This window comes from Ostrea edulis, chromosome 6, assembly GCF_947568905.1.
Source record: "Ostrea edulis chromosome 6, xbOstEdul1.1, whole genome shotgun sequence".
Classification (NCBI taxonomy): domain Eukaryota; kingdom Metazoa; phylum Mollusca; class Bivalvia; order Ostreida; family Ostreidae; genus Ostrea; species Ostrea edulis.
Window position 1 is genome coordinate 67,624,625 of NC_079169.1, and position 22,535 is coordinate 67,647,159.

Genomic DNA, 22,535 nt, shown 5'->3' on the forward strand with positions numbered 1-22,535 from the left:
CGTCAACCATTTTCAAATTCCCAACAAGAAGATCGACAATCAAATTTATGAGCAATTTAGTTCAAACAATGAGTTCTTTAATATTGGTACCCTTATTTCTTGTTATATATGAATGATATAATGTTTTATAAATGTGCAAATCTTGTGTACCCCGTGGCAAAAACAATCAATGTCAAAAATAAATACCGGCAATGTGTTGATTATGCGTTACATTCAAGCGCACAAAAGACGTAGATGAAATCACGATAAAATAAAACCGAACTCCGCGGATACGAAATAAATCCGGAAGAGAAAAAAGAGCGTACGGTAAAATTGTCGATTAAAAAAAAAATTGTCGATTTTTTACCCCCCTCCCCCCGAACGTGCTTTTTGCACACTTTGGAAAGTGGTTGACAATTATGTGGCGTCGGTGTACGAGTAATTAGGCCGTCAGACTCTCGACCGAAAGGTCGTGGGTTCGAGTCCTGGCCGCGGCAGGGCTGACGTTGTGTTCTTGGGAAAGGCACATTACATGAATTTCCTCACTCCAGAAAAAGGGGTACCTGGCTATAGACAGTGAAAGATATTGTTAGAATGTTAGCGCTCTAGCGCTTGTAATGGCAGCTTGCACTGTATGATTCCTAGGAGGCTGAGAAAGTTCTAGATTAATTCAATGACACTCGCTAATATTATTTTCAAACACCCATTCTTATCAAGTTTAAATGTTTCTCTTAATACAAAACTGTGAAGTAGTTTCTAGACTGAATCAGACTTTACAAAATTATTCATTCTATCTTCATTGAATGGTTAAACTTAAAACATGCAGTATATCTTTCATGATGATGTTAATTATCGCAATATTTCGAAGAACTAACTATTAGAATTAATTACTATAAGTGTAAGAAAGACAATATGCCTATAATTTTGTATACTTTTGAAACATGCGATGTGTCCTTTAATGGCTATATAACAACTAAGCTCCACTTTTATATATATATAAAAAAAATCCCCCAACAAAACGCGCACAGAGTAAATATATGGTAAACTTTTCTCAGAGAGAGAGAGAGAGAGAGAGAGAGAATATATCTTAGATACTGCACGTCTTTTCTCTTCGTTGTTTCTGTTGGTCGCCCAAGTTACCCACATTTTTGTGTTTTTATTTTAATATTCAATGTTCCATACCTCTTCTGGTAACCGTATTCCGTAAGCGCGACGGCCCTTCCTTGAATGTTACCAATCATTGATAATTATTGGTTTAGTAATGGTACATACAACGACACGGTAACCCAACCATGAAGCTTTGACTTGGGTATAACAAGTTAACAAAAAATCTTTTGTTCGAGGTGTGAAATAAGTGCTAATGCTCAAGTGAGCTTTTCGGATTGTCCGTTTTCCGTAGTTCGTATGTCGCCCTAATCGTCCTTCTGTCTGTAAACTTGACACATTTTCGGCTTCTTCTGTAAAACCATAGGGTCACTTGGTACAGAGCATGCTTGGTGAAAGGGGATTCACAGTTGTTCAAATGAAAAGTCATTCCCCTTCTGGGGTTTACTAGTCACAACAAGGCTTTTTTAAGAACCTCTGGGTTAGAAAAGATGAAACTAATGTGAGTTCTTCCTGATATGAATATATATATAGGAAACACCTTTATAAAATCATTGCCTTAAGAACAGCAAGTCCATGATTAGTTAGCAGATTCAAGTATCATCAAACCATGGTCCCAGGGGGTATAACCGGGGTCACGATAGGGAATCAAAGGTTTACAAAATCTATACCTATGAACTGTGTGGTTCTTGGTCAATAAACAATACAATACACAGAAATATACCGAGGTGGGGAAGAACATTTGAAAATCTTCTCGAGAACAATAGGACCATGATAAGTTTGTAATCATCCTTAGGTAGTGCAGATGGTTTGAATTACCGGTATGGTCTCTGGAGGTAAGATGGGATCAATAGGAGATCAAAATTTTACACGGGAATAGATATTTTAAAAAAGCCATTATCAATGAGCAAGCATTACGATGCAGCGTAGATTCATATCTGATTAAACCACGCCCCCTGGAGTTAGGATGGGGCTAAAACGGCCCCTGGGGTTAGGATGGGGCTAAAACGGCCCCTGGGGCTAGGATGGGGCTAAAATTATACACGATAACAACCTTAGTTATACATGTAAGTAAGCTTTTATTTACCACCCAAAAGGAAATTTACGAATTTTATTCGAAGCTATAACTCGATGGCAAATGAATAGATTCATTATATGGCAGCCGACACTCACGCGACGTAATTTGTGATCATGTGCCTCTTGGTTTAGGGCGGTTTACGCTTCACCTTATTAAAATGAGTAGAAATTGCTTTCATAAAATAACATTACAATCTTATAATTACATGTCCTAAACATTTAAATCATATCAATAGATCATGTTGTACAAAATATATCAGATTTAAAAAAAAAATGAATTTACCGATCTTTGGTCTTCATTCCAGATATTTTATTTGACCGACTGTGCTTAATCAAATCATCGAGTACAATGGAACATCCCGTAGGAATATCATTGACAGTCGGTTGATTTAGAAAGCATTGCGAACTACATGTATCTGTACCAAAGTTTACTCAAATCATAACTGTCTGAGGCTTCACCATTTATCTTTTGATACAATCGGAAAAAACGAACAAATACTTTTCTTTATTCAAGGGGTTGATTTTGTGACTCGGAGAAAAAAATGCCAATAACCTTATATAAATACTCTATAAAAAGACGTCCATCGCGAGCAGCGAATCATGTGCTTTTGTTTGAAATAAAATGTTTTGAACGCAAACTTTAAAGCATTACTTGAATTTACTTGTGGTAATGGAAAGCATACGTGTTATCCTCATTTCAATCAAATTTATATGTATCATGTGGAATGCCAAAATTATAGGTAAGCTTTATTGTTCGCTCATCGTATTACGACGGTCGTTTCAGTAAATGTCGAAAATGACGGAATTTCAACTCTTTCGTCGTCAAAAACGTTTGTAATTTCTATGCAGGTAAACAATTTTGACAACTATTGATTGAAATTACATTAGAAAACGTTGAATTAAAAGGGTTGTCGTTAATTTTTTTTTTGGTCTATACTGATGATACTGTATTATTTGCTGAAAGTAGAATCGCTTTACAGAACATGTTGGATAAAATATCCGAATATAACAACAAATAGAACATACATTAATTTCTAGTGTAGAAAAAACGAAAGTTGTAGTGTTTGGAAAGAATTTTAAATTAAGCACACATGATCAAGGTACCTATATTGATGTGTTGTTGATTAGGAGTTAATCTTTTTCATAATGGAAAATTCACTAGAACTCAAAACATCTTAACATTACAGGGAAGGAAAACCATGTTTCATATGATAAAAGCACATTAGATATAGAAAGTAAATAAATTATTACATGTATTTGATACATATGTAAATAACGTTTCGAATAACTGCTGTGAAGTCTGTGGTTTTTTGTACTGCCAAAGATATAGAAAAGGTACATTTAGAAGTTTGTAAAAGAATTACGCATATTAAAAAAAGTATACCCCAAATTTTATTGTATTATCAGAATTGGGAAGGCTACCTTTTAAGTATATATTGTCAGAAAAGAAAGCATTTTGAAATAATGAGTTAAACTTTTAGATACAGACAATCATTGTATAACCATAGGTTAGAAAATATTGATTTTACATCACCCCTGTTTAAGGTGGAATGATACACCTGGTGATTTTTCCTGAACCAATTCCTCATATATTTATAGAAACTTCTGTAATAATACCAGATCACAAATATTTGTCGTTTATTTTTCACAATTTTTTATTCATTTTTTTTTTTTAAAGAAAATTGAAATAAGTGTTGAAAAAGAACCTCAACTAAATTTACCTTCATGAAAAGAAGAGTTCTATTTGCGGCTTCCTACGCTATTTGTTACACGGGTAAATAAGTTTTTACTGGAAGACAATGGAGTTTCACCGGAATTACCGCCATTATGACGATGGCTAATTCCCCCTTAGCTGATATCAGGGACATGCTGCAGAATTTAGGACCTGGAATATTTGGAATAACTACTACGTTGAAAAAAAATCATCATTTCTTTATAGATGTAATCAATTGTTAAACGATTCATTTATACAAGAGATGCAATTTTTGACAGGTCGCTAAAATGAAAGATAATCCATAAAACCACCTACCGATAGTTTTCTATTTCAGTACTATGAAAAGATGGAATTTACAAACAGTGCTCAATCTCATAACTCTTCATACAAAAATTAAGAATAGGACAAACCCCTGGACATACCAGAGTTAGGATTAGGTGCCTAGGAGGAGGAAACATCCCATGTCGATCGGTCACACTTACCGTGAGCCTTATTTTCCTATTCCCGATCTGGTAAACTGAGTAATCTGCAGTCAAACTCAGTGTGTAATTGGTATGAAACATGCTAGACAGCATTTGATCCAATGACATGTTGTATTGGTAAACTACATCGTAATAACGACCATAAAAATTGTGAAAAGCTGACTTTAATCGAGGCCGCTGAAACTCTTGTAACGTCAACTTGTTTGTCAGCGTGCTTCGATTTAAAAACTGTCCATACGTAGAACAAACTCTTGTGTATCGAATCATTTGATTTGAGAGACGTTAACACCATATGCAGGTGATAATGGAATATTGCTACATAAATATGAGAAGTTAACGATGGAGAAGTCATCCCTTTTGTCAAAATATAGAGTTGATAGTTTTCCGTTAACACTTATGTTCAATACAATATTTAAGTATGAAGCAGAAGTGGACGACTCTGTGGTGTCTTATATTTCGAGTTCACTCGGATATATCGAATCGACATATGAATGAAAATGATAATTGTTAATCGTTAATGGATAAAACGTCGTCGATATATTTAAATGTTGAGTTGAAAGTCACAGCAAGAGATTTTTTCTTCTCATGTAGAAGCTACCTCGTAACAATATAAAACAGATCACCTAATAATGGAGTACAATTTGTGCCCGTGGGAATTCTAACAGACTATTGGAAGACCCGATCACCAAAGACTATGAAGATAATGCTAATGAGGAACTCCAGCATGTTTTTGAAATTAACTTAGAGTACTTGTGCGTAAAGCGGTGTTTAACAAAGTAATTTTTTGAACGACTGATCATAAGATATGAATATTTCCTTTTCCATTTTCATTGAAGAAGCAACTTTGTATGCTGTCAAAAAGTGTAGCCTGTAATCTATTGTTAGGAATTGTCTTGTACATGTGAATTGTTGAAAAGTCGTACGTTTTAATGTTGTTGATTTGAGAAAGGTTTTATTACCTCAAATTTACTAAAAGTTCTTTAGATTTTTTTAGAATCCACATTTGATTTACACCACTACCAAAATCATAATAAACAAAACACCAAATCATTTTCTTTTTCTATAAGAAAAAAGTGAGCAAGTTTACATACCACAAGTTCAAACATTGCTTGAAAATGCCTCACATAATGAATGGTAATGCTATCCATTACTGCAAAAAACAAAACGAGCATAACTCCCAGGAAAATTATTAAATCAGAATTTCCTGGGAACATGCACACCTGCACTGCGTGTCCTACACTGTGTGTCCTTATTAACTACGAAATTTCACGAAATTGTGTCGAGCGGTCACAGAGGAGTTGCACTGACAAGAACAGGACAGACGGGCTCGAAATTCTTAAGTTCAAAAGAGGCATACCTCCCTGCAAAATTATTGAATCAGCATTTCCTGAGGGTATGCACATCTACACAGTGTGTCCTTATTTTAAAACTACAAAGTGTCACAAAATTCTGTTGAGCGGTCTCAGAGGAGTTACGCTGACAAGAGAGGGACTGACGAACTGACAGACTGACGGGCGGGTCATAAACATTATACCCTCCCAACTTATCCTATTTTAGCTAAATATGGTTGATATACTTGAGTGTCAATCATGTAAACTTATAAGGTACCAATTTTGATGCACCAGATGCGCATTTCGACAAATAATGACTCTTCAGTGATGCTCAATCGAAATGTTTGAAATCCGAAATAACAATTAAGTTTTAGAGTTATCATAGGGGAAAACAGTGTGCCAAAAAAAAAAAAAAAAATGGAGTCAAATTCGTGTAAGGATAAGGGCTATGCGTGAGGAAGATAATCCTTAATTTTGAAATGAATCATTATTCACAGATTCACATCTAAAATTTTGAGGAAATACATTTTTAATTAATACCTATTATAATTCAACTGAACAGACAAGGAATCTTCTATCGTTTCGGCCTTGGGTGTTGACCTTGATATTTTGAATTGTGGTAAATCTAATTCACCGCACGACTTATCTTATCGGGCTCATGACAGGTGTGACCGGTCGACAGGTTATGCTAACTCCTCCTAGGCACCTGATCCCACCTCTGGGATATCCAGAGGCCCGTGTTTGCTCAACTTTTTATTTTGTATTCCTTAAAGGAGTCATGAGATTGATCATTGTTCGGTATCTTCACCTTTCATTAAAGAGACACTACAGCTCATTTTCCACATTTTAATAAAGTGCTTTTAAAAACATGTATTAATAAAATGATAAAAATCATATCGATACTGACAATTTTGAACAATTGAATGCATCAATTTGCTCTAAACTGCGCTTTGAAGATCATCCGGAATTCAAAGGTTTCTTCATGCTGACTCGGACTTTTGAATGGTTATTTACATCACGTGGTTTTGAATGACATCGAAGATGTTGTGTAAGAAATTATTTAAATTCCCCTTCAAAGGGGTCCACACTCACCTTTCAAGTATAAAATTATTCCCTCCTCATTATAACAAGTAAATAATTATATAAATCATTATCCTCCCATGTTCCTATTGACCGATGTTTTTACAACTAGTTAACACGTGTCGTGTTCAGATAAAAATAACACTTACTTTTAAAGCAGTGTCTTCGCGGCTAGTCCCAGTGGCAGATTTAGGGGGACCAGAATCCCCCTCCCTTTTTTCGCCACAAATTGTGAGTGAAACTCCAAATTTTGCACCCAAAATGGCCGATTATTTTGGCTGATATTGGACTTTCACATCCCCCTTCAGAAATCCTAGATCCGCCACTGAGTTACAATCGTTTCTCCTAACTCTTTGTTTTCCAACGGTCATACTGATCCCAAGGTCAATTTTATTTCACGTATGAGTTTTATCTCATTTTATTTTTACCTCTTTTCTCACAGAATCTTTCAAAATTCTGGATCTATCCACTACACTTTCTCTCACTGGACGACATGCTGCATTGTTTACTGTCTATGCGCATGCGTCTGAAGACCGAAGGAGGAGACTCGATATTTTTTGTATAGGCCATCAAAAAGTATTAATTTTTATGTTAAAACAAGAATTTTTAACTTTAGATAATGTTATTTTCGCAAAGTTCATACATTCAACAATGCAACAAAAATTGAGAAAGCCCTGAGAAAAATGTCATTTCATGATTTTGCGCAAAATGAGCTGTAGTGTCTCTTTAAAGAACTAGCTTCCTTTTCTAAAACAATTCTTGTTCAGATACGCCTCACAAACACGCGGGAGTAGCAGCCCTCATTGTAAAATTGTGAAAAATAGTTCATTTATTGTGTAAGAATTAAAAGTTGATATGCTAAAAATGATTCAGTACTTTCAAATTGTTGATTTCTAAATTTCTTGGAAAGGTAAAGTTGTTAACCAGATAAAGTAAGGTCTCTGGTAGTAGTTGTAGATGGTCATCACACACTCCTGCTTACTGAGATACATTGCTACATTTTTCTGTTGTAGATGGCCAGTGTGCAGTCTCCGATACTGTTGGCAAAAACCCGAATGTTGACAAAATAGAAAGCACATTAACTGGTAGGTCCAAATTAATGTGAATTCATAAACTAGATGGTATTTTATTCATACATTAAAATGTTCATGATTGTAATGTGCATTGTGATTTTTCGACAACTACATATCCATAAAATTTGTGGATATGTTCAAATACCTCTGGTTCAATGAATTCATATTTGATTAATTTGCTTCTGTTGTGCTCGAATGTGCGATCAATATTACTATTCTCTCTCTCTCTCTCTCTCTCTCTCTCTCTCTCTCTCTCTCTCTCTCTCTCTCTCTCTGTGTGTGTGTGTGTGTGTGTTAGAGATAACAAATAAATTTATGCTGCGTTTAAACAAACGCATATATAATATATGATTATATGATAAATCCAAAATGTGAAATACATTGACTCGGTGACCCTGATTCTTTATTTGATTCTTTATTTCCGTGAGCCCCAGGCTCATTGGATATCACATACATAAATACAATTATACAAACAAACACAAACGTGGAGAGTGAGTAAACAACAATGTTATAAAGATGTACAATTTAGATTAAACAAATGCTATCACACCATATGAAAGTTTCGTAGCTTAGTAGCATACTGTAAATTTTTTCCAAAATTAATAAGTTCTTTGGTATTTTTAACACTGAATAGTTTGATCGGTTTGAAAACACTGGGTTTTGTATAATATAATTTCTTGAACTATTTTTTTTTTATTCAAGTCATCATATAGAGTGCATTTTGAAATAAAGTGGAGCTCATCCTCTACATCATTTAACTCACAAACAGTACATAACCGTCGTTCTCTGACTATATTATTATGTCTTCAAACTTCAACATTCAGTTTCTGAGATGAATTTGTAAAGCGAGCAATAAAAGATTTGTGCACAGAGTTAATGGAATGTTGTTGTTTTTTTCAAGCTAAATTGTAAACAAAAGCTATCAATCAAATGCTGATATAAACAAGAGGCCCAACGGCCACATCGCTCACCTGAGTCACTTGGCTCATATCTAAAGATTTTCCCTATATATTTGTAAGCAAAACTTTGATCCCCTCCTTGTGACCCCATCCTACCCCCTGGGGGCCATGATTTTAACAAACTGAAATCCGAAATATGTCAGAAAGCTTTCATGTAAATATCAATTTTTCTGGCTCAGTGGTTCTTGAGAAGAAGATATTTATGGATTTTCCTTATATATTTGTATGTAAAACTTTGATCCCCTATTATGGCCCCATCCAACTCCCTGGGGCCATGATTTGAACAAACTTGAATCTGCATTATGTCAGGAAGCTTTCATGTAAATCTCATCTTTTCTGGCTTAGTGGTTCTTGAGAAGAAGATTTTTAAAGATTTATCATATATATTTGTATGTAAAACTTTGATCCCCTATTATGGCGCCATCCAACCCCCGGGGGCCATGATTTGATCGAACTTGAATCTGCATTATGTCAGGAAGTTTCATGTAAATTTCAGATTTTCTGGCCCAGAAGTTCTAAAGAAGAAGATTTTTAAATGACCCCACCCTATTTTTGCATTTTTGTGATTATCTCCTCTTTGAAAAGGACATGGCCCTTCACTTGAACAAACTTGAAAGCCCTTCACCCAAGGATGCTTTGTGGGAAGTGTGATTGGCATTGGCCCAGCGGTTCTTGAGAAGTCGAAAATGTGAAAAGTTTACGACGACGACAGACTGACAAGGGACACATTTTGATCAGAAAAGCTCACTTGAACCTTTGGCTAAAATGAGCTTAAAATCCTTTTGGTGAATTTGAAATGTCTTGTAAAATTGCTTTTTTGTAAACGTCAATCACAATGTCAGATCAATAAGTAAAAAAAATTAAATAAGATATGACAACATGTAAAACGTAAACGCTTTCATTTTTAAAGTCTTAATTACTTAATTTTTAAATCTTAATTATTAAGACTGTGTGTATCGTTGCAGGGGCGACATTCCTTCTTCAAACCACAGCCGAGGACTATAAAATCTCCTGCTGTGGTGTTGTGACACAGTGGGATATCGATATTGCTACCAATGGAACTCTATATGCAGAAGTATGGCGAAACGTGTCAGGAAATTGGACTTTGGTCGGTGTAAATACGATAACTATTCAAGGTAGGCCATATGATTCACGAAGCCATCTTACGACTAAGACGTGTCTTAGGTATGTCTTAAGACACTCTTAGTCTTAGGTCAGTTTCGCGAAGCTTTTTTCAACTTAGTTCTTCCTAACTTAGGGTAGCACAACCCTTTTCCTAAGACCATCCTATGTTTGTATAAACTGGAGTTAGTCATGGTATTGAAGCGAAGAGAAACTGAATAGATAATTAGAAACATTAACATCTCACTACATTACATAAAGTATTACTTGAATTATCGTAAAAAGAATTTCGCGGTTTTCATAGCTTTCGGTGCTATTGGGATGCCTTCTTCTTAATGTCACTAATACAGGAAGACCACCCAAAGCTGACATAAAATACAGTTTTATTTTATGAAGATATTCATATCTAGTGATTAGTAATTTTAAAAAAAAAACTTAGTTAACCACCACTGTGATTCCACGAACGAGTACTCTGAAGTTGAACTAAGAAATATGCTGCAGTTCCTCACTGACAATATCTTCGTAGTTTTGGTGATCAAGTCTTCAAATAGTCTGTTGAAATTTCCATTGGTACGAATTGTACTTCTTTGTTAGCTGACCTATTTTTATATTCCTATGAAGCAGAATTTATTCGAAAACTTCTACCTGAGAAGAAAAAATATCTTGTTGTGGCCTTCAATACGACAGTTCGTTATATACGGTTGAGCATCACTGAAGAGACATTATTTGTCGAAATGCGCATCTGGTGCATCAAAATTGGTACCGTATAAGTTTTACATTGACGACGTATTATATATTAAAAATAATAATTGTCATTCATATGTCGATTCGATATATCACAGTGAACTGGAAATAAAAGACACCACACAGTCGTCTACTTTTGCTTCATACTTAGATATTTTATTGAAAGTAGACATTAACGGCAAAAAACTCAACTTTAAGACAAACGGGATGATTTCAACCTCTCCATCGTCAACTTTCCATATTCATGTAGCAATATTCCATTATCACCAGCATATGGTGATTATATCTCGCAACTGATTAGATACGCGTATAGTCAGTTTTTAAATCGAGGCAAGCTACTGACGAACAAGTTGATGGTACAGGGGTTTCAACAGTCTCGATTGAAGTCAGCATTTCGCAAATTCTATGGTCGTTATAGCGATCTAGTTCGTCAATACAACCTATCATTGGGTCAAATGCTGTCTGATGTGTTTCATACCGATTGTTAGACCGTTCCTGGCAGACTGATTTTGACTACGAATAACTCCGTTTACCTGATCAGTATATAGGGTCACGGCGGATGTGACCGGTCGACAGGGGATGATTACTCCCTTTAGGCACCTAATCCCACCTCTGACGTGTCAAGGGCTTCATGTTTGCCCAACTATCTATTTTGTATTGCTTATAGGAGTTGTGAGATTGATCACTTCGTTATATTCGCCTTTCATTGAAAATTATCTTATGTATCACGGGAGACAGTGTGAAGATAACAACTGTGAAAATATCAAATTTTTTTCAATAGAAAAATTTCAATATTTAACTGTTGAAAACATAATATCTGTAGTGTTAACAACCAAGTACTTAAATGTCTTTATCTTTAAAGCCGGGGATGTGAACACTGTCAAAACAGAACCTATTGCAGTGGCACAACAAATAGCTGTACTAGACGGAGATTTTATAGGATTGTGAGTATATCATTGTATAAGATTATTATAGAGACACAACACATAGCTGTACAGGTCGGCGATTATATAGGATTGCGAGTATATCATGGTATCAGATTATTATAGAGACACAACAGAAAGCTGTACAGGATGGAAGTTATATAGGATATTGTACAGGGCGGAGGTTATCTAGGACTGTGAGTACGAAACAGTATTTCCTGTCAGATGTTTCTTGGCAGGTCATCATCTTCTCATACCTCGGAATAGACTGCCATTCATTACATTTACAATTTCAAAATATTTTTCTTTGCCTTCTTATGAGAGGTATATCTTTTTATGCAATACGTGTATGTTCATAGTGATACTGCAATAAATAAACACATTAAACACTGGGGATCTGATGACGAGTTCAGAGATGAATACAAATATTTCCTTGAGTGGTTGATGTATTTAGAAAATATTAGAATTTGCTTTCGTCAGTTTGTTGTCGTCTGCGTTTTTGTTGCCTGAAGAAGCCCGGATAAGATCCATTCAACCCGGAAATATTTCCGTTGTATAAGACAAAAACATCTTCAACATTTACACACACTGGAAATATCAATGAATTACCAGTATCTTCTGATAATTTTAAAGTCAACTGAGAATAAGAATATCATGGATAAACGAACACAGGTTAGTGTGAATATACCATTTGACAGGACTTTTCAATCTTAGTGCTTTTTTCTTATCCATTTTATAATTACATTCATCGAGAATGTATTTCAATGGATGAATGGGACATCAACCAGAGTCAGGGAAAAATGATAATAGTTTTTAGTTGTGTTCATATCATTTCTCAAAGTTTATCTATTTTCTTTTTACACATTGTCATCAAAATTCACTAGTTTGTTATCAGAATTGCAGATAAAGGGACGTAATTATGACAAGACATACAAGAAATGTTATGATTGAATTTGCAGTGCCTTGATGGAAGATTCCATTCTTTGAAGGCTTTTGTTAACAGCATTTAAAACATTTTTGTTACGCAATCCTTTGTCTTCTAAAGCTTATATATGGAAGGAAGTCCACTTGTAGTTATGAGGTTACCTGTGGGTGTCCAATAAATTGACAATTCCTGTCCATTATTTTTAATAAAGGGCAGATAATGTCCGTTCTTAAAAGTAATGGACAGTAATTGTCAACTTATTGAACAGTGCCAGGTAAACCCAATAACTTATTAAACTTCTACAGGTAGGTTGAAAATAAGAGAAAGACAATACATTTGTCAAAGAGATACAAATTTAATTTTAAATTCCCTAGAAGTAAAAATCAATACAGATATCGGAAAAACCAATGAAACACTTAAAACGATATTTCCCCTTAGTAGAATTCTCTGCTCCAACTTCACAATTTTAAAAAAAAATTCCATTGGCCATTATTATATCGAATCAAAACTTAAATTTGAAAGACATATTGCCATGCTGTATTTGAATTTCGCTGGATCCAGAGGCACATTCCGAAACTTCTTCACAACGCTTTTTTATGATTTCTTTATAAGCATATCTTTATTCTGAATTAATATTTTCGTTGTCATTAAATAATTTCATTTTATTTCACGAGATGGGCGTATTGGGTTCTTTTGGTTGGCGTTAATTAATTCCTCATCCAATATATTCGAAAACCCAATGCTTTTCAGATCAAAATTGGCTCCTTAACTTTATCACCCTCCATATCCAGAATATGACACTCACTAAATAGTATTCGTAGTACGTTCATTAAAATCCTTAAATTTTGATTGTGTAATGAAAATGCTCTCCCCAGCAGACGACGACATGTTGATAAGGCTTAGTACTATAGAGTGAGTGAATATAAAAGCTGCAGTACTAGATACCCCTTATTACTTGCATGACACTGTCCAATAAGTGAACAAAAGAAACATACTTCTACACAAGACTGGTTATATTGTCAGACTGTCTAAAATAGTTTTATTCATAGATATCATTGTCATTGTCAATGGGTTAACCTAAGTCTGACCATTCTTAGAACAAAAGATGTAATGTTTTAAGTAGGATATAAGCCTCAAACTGTTCATCTTGTGAGAGAAAAAATTGATCTCGGCCCTACGGGCCTCGATCAGTTCTTTCTCTCTCAGAATGGACAGTTTTTGGCTTATATCTTTACTTCTGACTAAATGCCTTGCCTATCTACCGCATACTGTTGCCTTGAAACTTAAGTCCTTAGATGGAGTTTGTGTCATCAACTTATCGCTTCACAGAACAATCAAAGCTACATTCTTAAATGTACAGATTACAGTGACATGGTTGTGTATATTCCATTATCCACAACAGCAAATTGCTAATACCTGGTACACTAATGGGTTAGGGATGAGAAAGGAATAAATATTTTGGTGCTTACTCCCACGTTTGTCAAATAGGACTTCTGCTCCATCTCTCCCTTTCCTTGGAGGTTCCCGACTCCACCGTTCCGCGAGAATATTGCATTTGTAAATACGTGTGCATTTACATTTAACACACAGTTTGCAAGACTAAATCTCCTGTACGGATTTTCTTTTGTAGCAAATCTTCCGAGAATACCATAGTTGCATATTATAAAACAAATAATGGAGGAGGGAGTAATGCAAAGCAAGTACAGTTTTCTACAACATCCGCGCATACGGTATCTACTACGTCAACGTTTGCTACCTACACCACAGAAAAGAAAATCGAATTTGGTCTCCAAGCGACTCTAGGCCCAGGTAGGTACTGAAATATATTGAGAACAAACACTTTGGGATTGGTATAATTCATAAATATGGTGACATAATCTTAATTTATTATTTATTTAGGAATAAGCATATATGCAAGAAAATATCACAGAAAGACTTTCATGTAAAACGAGAAATCTGGTAAAATACATAGGGTACAAAAGGAAAACTCTTTATTAACTATTTGATATAAAAATGTATTGGGTATAATGTATACGCCACATGGTTTATTTCCAATGGAGTCCTTCTAACCTTATAAAATGACATACATAATATATTATAATAACACCAACAACAAATTGATTATTGAGAAGACGAAAAAAAGGATGAAAGACAATGAAATTGAAACACCTAATAATATTTTGTATCCTACCTTGAATAAAAGAGTACTGATTAATGATAGTTTCTTCACTCCAGAATCAAACATAATAACTATAAACGTACACGGCAAAATACTGAAGAAATTGATACAAAACGTCTCCATCTGCCGTTTTCTTAATTTCATTGAGTAAATGTTTTTTAACTTCTGATTTGATTGCTGATACATTTGAATTGATCAGGAAGAGAGTTACAATCTTTGATGCCGTTATACTAGAAAGTTTTAGATTCCAGTTTCTTAACCTTTGGTACAAAGTAATTAACTTGATCTTATTGATGAAAGGCGAAGATAATACAAAATAGAGAGTTGGGCAAACACGGACCCCTGGACACACCAGGGGTGGGATCAGGCGCCTAGGAGGAGTAAGCATCGTCTGTCGACCGGTCACACCCGCCGTGAGCCCTATATTCTGATCAAGTAAACGAAGTTATTCGTAGTCAAAATCAGTCTGCCAAGAACGGCCTAACAATCGGTATGAAACACGTCAGACAGCATTTGACCCAATGATAGGTTGTTGTTGACGAACTAGATCGTTATATCGACCATATAATTTGCCAAATGCTGACTTCAATCGAGACTGTTGAAACCCCTTTACCATCAACTTGTTTGTCAATAGCTTGCCTCGATTTAAAAACTGACCATACGCAGAACAAGGTCTTGCGTATCGAATCAGTTGAGATATACAAACACCATATGCAGCTGATGATGGAACATTCCTACATATGGAATATATGTACCATTTGTCCTTCATGTATGTGTTTAATGCTATATAGTCGTTTTTTTTAAGCTCATGTTACTTGTTTATTGTAAATAGTTCCGACTTTAAATAAAATTACTTACTCTCAAGTATTTGACATATGATTTACATTCTATTTTGATATCCTTGCATTCTATGGAAAATGAACTGTTATCAAAAGATTTCCAAACAAAATATTTAGAAATACAAACATTTCAAACATTTCGGTTGAACATCACTGAAGAGACATTATTTGTCGAAATGTGCATCTGGTGCATCAAAATTGGTACCGTATACGATAGTATGAAGAAAACAATCCCTGTTTTAATAATGTACAAATAGTAAACAAAAATTATCAGATCGATTAATAATTTGACAATACTTTTTCATATTAATAATGATGTTTTGTAAAATATTCGTTTGATGACATTTTTATCCAATTTTTATAAATTACATAATATAAAAGTCGGAAATACTTAAGGTTTTATAACATTAAAATACCGCTTTACCCAGTCATTAAATAGATTTTAAATGGATTAAGATCTATCGACGACGTCTTATCCATTAACAATAATAATTTTCATTCATATGCCGATTCGATATATCCCAGTGTACTCGAAATAAAAGACGCCACAGAGTCGTCCACTTCTGCATCATACTTAGATATTTTATTGAAAGTAGATATTAACGGCAAGCTAACAACTCAACTTTATGATAAACGGGATGATTTCAGCTTCTCCATCGTCAACTTCACACATTTATGTAGCAATATTCCATTATCACCTCCATATGGTGTTTATATCTCGCAACTGATTCGATACGCAAGAGCTTGTTCAGCTTATAGTCAGTTTTTGAATCGAAGCAGGCTACTGACAAACAAGTTGATGGTGCAGGGGTTCCAACATTTTCGTTTAAAATCAGCATTTTGCAATGCTGTGGTCTTTATAACCATCTAATTTGCCAATACAACCTATCATTGGGTCAAATGCTGTCTGACGTGTTTCATACTGATTGTTAGGCTGTTCTTGGCATACTGATTTTGTCTACGGATGGCTCCGTTTACCTAATCAAGATATAGGGCTCACGGCGGGTGTGACCGGTCGACAGAGGATGCTTACTTTTCCTGGGCACCTGATCCCACCTCTGGTATAGCCAGGGGTCCGCGTTTGCCCAACTCTCTATTTTGTATTTTTATAGGAGTTATGAGATTGATCACTGTTCGTTATCTTCAGCTTTCATTTTGTTGACAAGTATCTTTTTATATCCTTTGAAATTTTAAATTAAATTTTGTCTGTTGTTTAAAGGATAAACTCAACCAAATGTGCGTCAGAAAGGTATTGCAAGAAACTACACAAAACTTGAGTTTGTCAGTTTAACACAAATAGCTTCAAGCCAATATTTTGACAACATTTTAAAATACCTCTTCATAATTGAAAAATATAACCCTTCTGGTGCTTTTGTCGACTGCCTGCATATACTAATGGAATATAAAGACTTCCTTCATGTTTCAACTTGCTAATATATCCAAATACAACACGCTAATTACTTCTTATGATTGTTCTTTTTTATGGTACAACATTCGTAATCGTTACAAAGTTACAACATGACATGGCATATTATGGGACATCGGTTTTATAAAGTATAACCCAAAACACTTGTGATTTTCACCTGTAATGCAGAGCGTGTATAAGGGAATAACCACTCTTACTTTAACAACTCAAATATGTAGCAACACTAAACATACTTCATAGTCACTGTTCAATTTACCAGCCTGATTTATTTTTTCATAATATTATCTTATGTTTATTTTTCTCGCCTTAAATAAAACAACTTTCGAAAACATTACAATGGATATATGGTAATGACTTTCAAGATAGTTCTGTATGTATTTTTTCTATGCCTAAAACAATTTGAATACTATAGTAAAATTCACATTGGGAAATTGTCTTAAAATTTCATGAAGGCTTTTTTTGAAAAATTATAAATTAATGTCGATCGGGATCGTTTTATCACATAAGATTTAAGGTTCGGCTCATTTGAACATTTTTATTAAACGCTTGAGTGTTTTTCTCAGTATAGATTTTGAGTAGATTATTAGCAATTTGGAATAATCGAAACCACAAAATATGATTTCAACAGTTTTAGGTACTCAATAAAATTAAATATATTTTAAGAGAACAGACTCTTCGTTATCTTCACCTTTCATTATTATTACCAGGATCCTTCAAATAAAAGAGAACACATGTAAATCAAACTAGGCAACTATAAAAGAACATTTTATTTTGGATTCAATAGACTAAAATGATCTCTAGAAATATATGTATTTTGATAAGGTATGGAATCATACTATCAAATCAACAATTAGACATGTTACAAATATTCATAGGGTCAATTCCAACTTTTGCTGCGGGCCTGGCCACCAACAGCACGATGACTGACGACACGGCTGTAGGAACCACGCTCCTCACAGTGGTGGCCACTGATCCGGGAGATACTCTGAATCTCACACTCCAGTCTACCACCCCTGCGTCTACCGCCATCAACTTTGATCCTGCAACAGGTTGTATGTCTGTCCGGCCGTATGTATTAGTATAAAAATGTAATGCAACATTGACAACTTGCTGGAGTAAATCAAGCTGCGTGGTATATAGGTCGTTCTCGACACACTGATTTTGATTTTGAATTACTCGATATATCCCTGTGCGCTCGAAATAAAAGACACCACAGAGTCGTCCACTTCTGCTTCATACTTAGATATTTTATTGAAAGTAAACATTAACGGCAAACTGACAACTCAACTTTATGATTTCAGCTTCTCCATCGTCAACTTCCCATATTTATGTAGCAATATTCCATTATCACGTGTTTATATGTGGCAACTGATTCAATACGCAAGAGCTTGTTCTGTGTATGGTCAGTTTTTAAATCGAGACAAGCTACTGACAAACAAGTTGATGGTAGAGGGGTTTCAACAGTCTGGATTGAAGACAGCATTTCGCAAATTCTATGGTCGTTATAACGATTTAGTTCGTCAATACAACTTATCATTGGGTCAAATGCTGTCTGACATGTATCATACCGATTGTTAAGCCGTTCTTGGCACACTGATTTTGACTACGGATAACTCCATTTACCTGATCAGGATACAGGGCTCACAGCGGGTGTGACCGGTCGAAAAGGGATGCTTACCCCTCCTAGGCACCTGATCCCACCTCTGGTGTGTCCAGGGGTCCGTGTTTGCCCAACTATCTATTTTGTATTGCTTGTAAGAGTTATGAGATTTATCACTGTTCGTTATCTTCACCTTTCATGATAGAGAAGATTGAAATCTTGTGCACTGTATAATCTAAAAACAAATCCATATTAGTAAGGTAAAACACGAACCATTTTTATTCAAAGTCAAAAATTTGTTGTGTCATAGTTTTCAAAGAGTACAATTTCCCACATCATGAATGTGGCATAGACACAATTTCATAATAAAAAGGCAAAGATAACGAACAGTGATCAATCTTGTAACTCCTATAAAGAATACAGAATTAAGAGTAAGTCAAACACGGAGTCCTGGACATACCAGAGGTGGGATCAAATTAATATGATGTGGGATGATAAAAAAGTATTTCATGATGCGAGGAAGTCAGGTACACACTGTGATGTGATCATTATTGCTACATTTTTTCTCGAAATAATGTTGATGCTCAGGATGAAAAAGAATTCAAATTTGATGGATCAGAGTGTTTAATAGGCATGTCGAGTATATTCAGAATACCATATAACGGGTATTTTCTGCGGTTGAAAAGTTTGCAAATTGAACCGTAAGTGATTGTTCTATTGTTCTGCATTTCCAATTTCTGATGTTGCATTATATATGTACCTATATGTACCCACATGCATGTATATATATATTGTGTTTGTAACATTTCCGGATTTCTCCTATCCGCAAATTTCTGCAAAAAATGGACAAACGCAGAAAATACCCGTTATACGGAATGTAAAAAGCAATATCAACCAAACTATTACTTTTTTGTTGTTGCCTAAGCATGATTTTTACTACGGATTACTCCATTTATCTGATCAATATAGGGTTCTCGGCAGGTGTTACCGCTCGACAGGGGAGGCTTACTCCTAGGCACCTGATCCCACCGTTGGTATATCCAAGGGTCCGTGTTCGCCTAGCCAACTCTTAATTTTGTATTGCTTATAGGAATTTTGAGATTGATCACTGTTCGTTATCTTCACCTTTTCAAGATGTAATTGGTAGCGGTTAAACTTATGGTTAGCAATACATTTGAATTGCAGAATACCCTCCAATTAAAGTTCGATGGACGTCAGTCGGGGGTCAAATTGATTTGTAGTAATGTTTGTGGATCGGTTTGCTTCATTTCCGTGTTTTTGTTACAGGTGTCCTTTCAACTGTATCCCAGATACCGATAGGAAACACAGTGTTTGTTTTTAGAGCTACAGATTTGTGTGGAAACTTTGTCGAACACACCTTTACTCTCACTGTCATCAATTACGTACGTATACATACGCATTTCTTGTGTATTATGCTAAATATGATTATTGTCCGGGATGAAAATAATTCTACTTTTGATCTTCCAATTATTTCTGACTCAGTAAGTGTTTCTAATCTATTCAATTACTATGACGTATGTTCTATAACTCGTTGACTTCATAATGATGGAGAAAAATGATGACATTTTGGTAGTCAGATACATGTGTCTGATGGAAATAATTTTTATTCAGTCTTAATACAGTAGAAATTTTAAAACAGATAGTTATTTGACACTGCATTACTGCACAAGCGTCATGTGAAAACCAATCCGTTTCTTTATCAATTACAACCAAATAATACACTCGCTAGTTTTGTGTTGAAAGTTTTTCACATCACTGAAATATTTGAATTATTCTTCAATTTCATTTATTTGTTTTATTTCATGATTTCGAAATTTGCTTAAAGATCGTTGACGGTCGAATGTTTTGAATGATAAATGAACTTACAAAGCACGCACGGTTGATTGTGGGTTGTTGATACTAAGTCTCAGCGAATATTTCATTTGAATTGCGAAATGACTTACTTCGCCATGTAATATAGACTATGATATATGAAGTTGTATACCTCGCTCATACCTGTATCTAACGTCACACGTGGTGTTGGATATCAACATCTTATCCGAAATACGCCACACATCTTTCAAGAGATAGCGATGCTTTACATATGTCTCTACGAAAACGTGAATGCAAGGTGAAGATAACGAACAGTGATCAATCTCATAGATCCTATAAAGATTATGTAATGAATAGCAGGGCATCCAGGGACACCTGGACACGTCAAAGGTTGGATCAGGTACCTAGAAGGCATATACATTCCCTGCTGACCGGTCACACCAGCCTTAAGTCCTGCATTTTGATCAGGTAAACGGAGCAATTCATACAAAATCAGCATGTAGAGATGACCTAAGAATTGGTTATGAAACACGTTAGACAACATTTGATCAATGACAGGATGTACATGTATATGCAAATTAGAGCATCACAAGAACCGTAGAATGTACAATATGCTGGCATTAAACGAGACTGTTGAAACCCTTGTAGCATCATCTTATTTGTCAGTTTCTGTACCCAAACTTTTAATAATTTGACTTGTAAATCTTCTAACGTTATCTATGCTATTGAGTGTAACCTATGTGGCTTAATTTATGTGGGAGAAACTAAGGGTTCACTTAATAAAACAATATCGGGGAACATATTTCAAATAAATAATGGTGGTCACCTACTTCTTTACAAGCATTTTAATTCACCGGACCACTACATCTTGTCCATGAGGGTATGGATTTTGGAGAAAAAAATTACCATCACACAAACAACCCAACATTAAGTACCCCTTTTCGTAGACAACGAGAAGATCACTGGATCAGGACCCTAGGCACCGCATTTCCATATAGATGCAATGATAATGTATATGATGTGGGAAATTTGACTAGTCCACAAGAAAATAACGTGAATGTAATGGGACTCTTTTCCAGTGCTTAACGGCGGAAGCGCAGTCATGGACATCGTTCATATAAAAGACCAAGTATAAATGATGTCGCATTTGATTCACTTTTGCCTTAGTCAACAGACAATTAGGTCCACATCATATTTGTACAAAACTTTACTCTGTTCCATTGAGAGGTTTACATACATGTACGTTATTTCAAGAAGCCACATCTAGTCTATACATACTTGGATTTTTCAACACCTGAATATAGACTGAACTCTATGATTATGAATGTTGCCAATCACAGGCTCTTTAAACCACCACTGGTCATGGATGATATTCCTTCCAAATCATGCCGCCAACTTATCATAATTCAAACTTTCTATCCAGAAATACATCACACCTAACACACAAAGTGTTTGACTGTATAGTTATAAAAATTGGCATTGCGATTAGAATGATGGAATTTTCATATTCAATGTTTACGAATTTCTTGGTAAAAATAGATATAAAATTCGCGATTGTTATGTCATTTCATAAGAAGGGCATGTAGCAACACAAAATGTAATAAGAACGCAAAATGTAATAAACTATTATTATCTTCAATTACTTCAGTTTATGCTAATTTTGTGCTCAATAGATCTTCTGTATCTATGGCATTGTGCGTTATTACAATCTGCGTTGAACTCGACGCAAATTGTACAATATAAGGTGAAAGGTGAAGATAACGAACAATGATCAATCTCATAACTTCTACAACCAATACAAAATAGATAGTTGGGCAAACACGGACCTCTGGACACACCAGAGGTGGGATCAGGTGCCTAGGAGGAGTAAGCATCCCCTGTCGACCGGTCACACCCGCCGTAAGCCCTATATACTAATTTAAAAAAATGTAATAATTGAGTTGATCATATTCTGCGTCATTATCAAGCACATATAATCAAAGGTAGGGGACAAGGGGACCTTTCCTCCACTTTTATTGACAATGACCATTATTTGTTATTTTGTAATGCAAATAAAAGCTTTATTGGGTGACCCCCACTTGGCCCCAGCTTGAAAGTTTTGATGTAATAGTAAATTAAACGCCCACCACCAATTAAGAAAATAAA

General features: G+C 35.1%; 1 protein-coding gene across 1 annotated transcript in view; it reads left to right on the forward strand.

The window, feature by feature from the left end:
• Positions 1–2,838: 2,838 nt before the first annotated feature.
• The window catches only part of LOC125645771 (serine-rich adhesin for platelets-like), a 36,291-nt gene continuing 16,594 nt past the window's right edge, over positions 2,839–22,535 (forward strand). Inside the window, exons 1-7 of the mRNA XM_048871589.2 lie at positions 2,839–2,900; positions 7,781–7,852; positions 9,765–9,935; positions 11,528–11,609; positions 14,144–14,322; positions 17,833–18,006; positions 19,845–19,960. Of these exons, the coding sequence (XP_048727546.1) occupies positions 2,879–2,900; positions 7,781–7,852; positions 9,765–9,935; positions 11,528–11,609; positions 14,144–14,322; positions 17,833–18,006; positions 19,845–19,960 (816 nt within the window). The 5' untranslated portion in view covers positions 2,839–2,878. The remainder of the gene's footprint in view (positions 2,901–7,780; positions 7,853–9,764; positions 9,936–11,527; positions 11,610–14,143; positions 14,323–17,832; positions 18,007–19,844; positions 19,961–22,535) is intronic.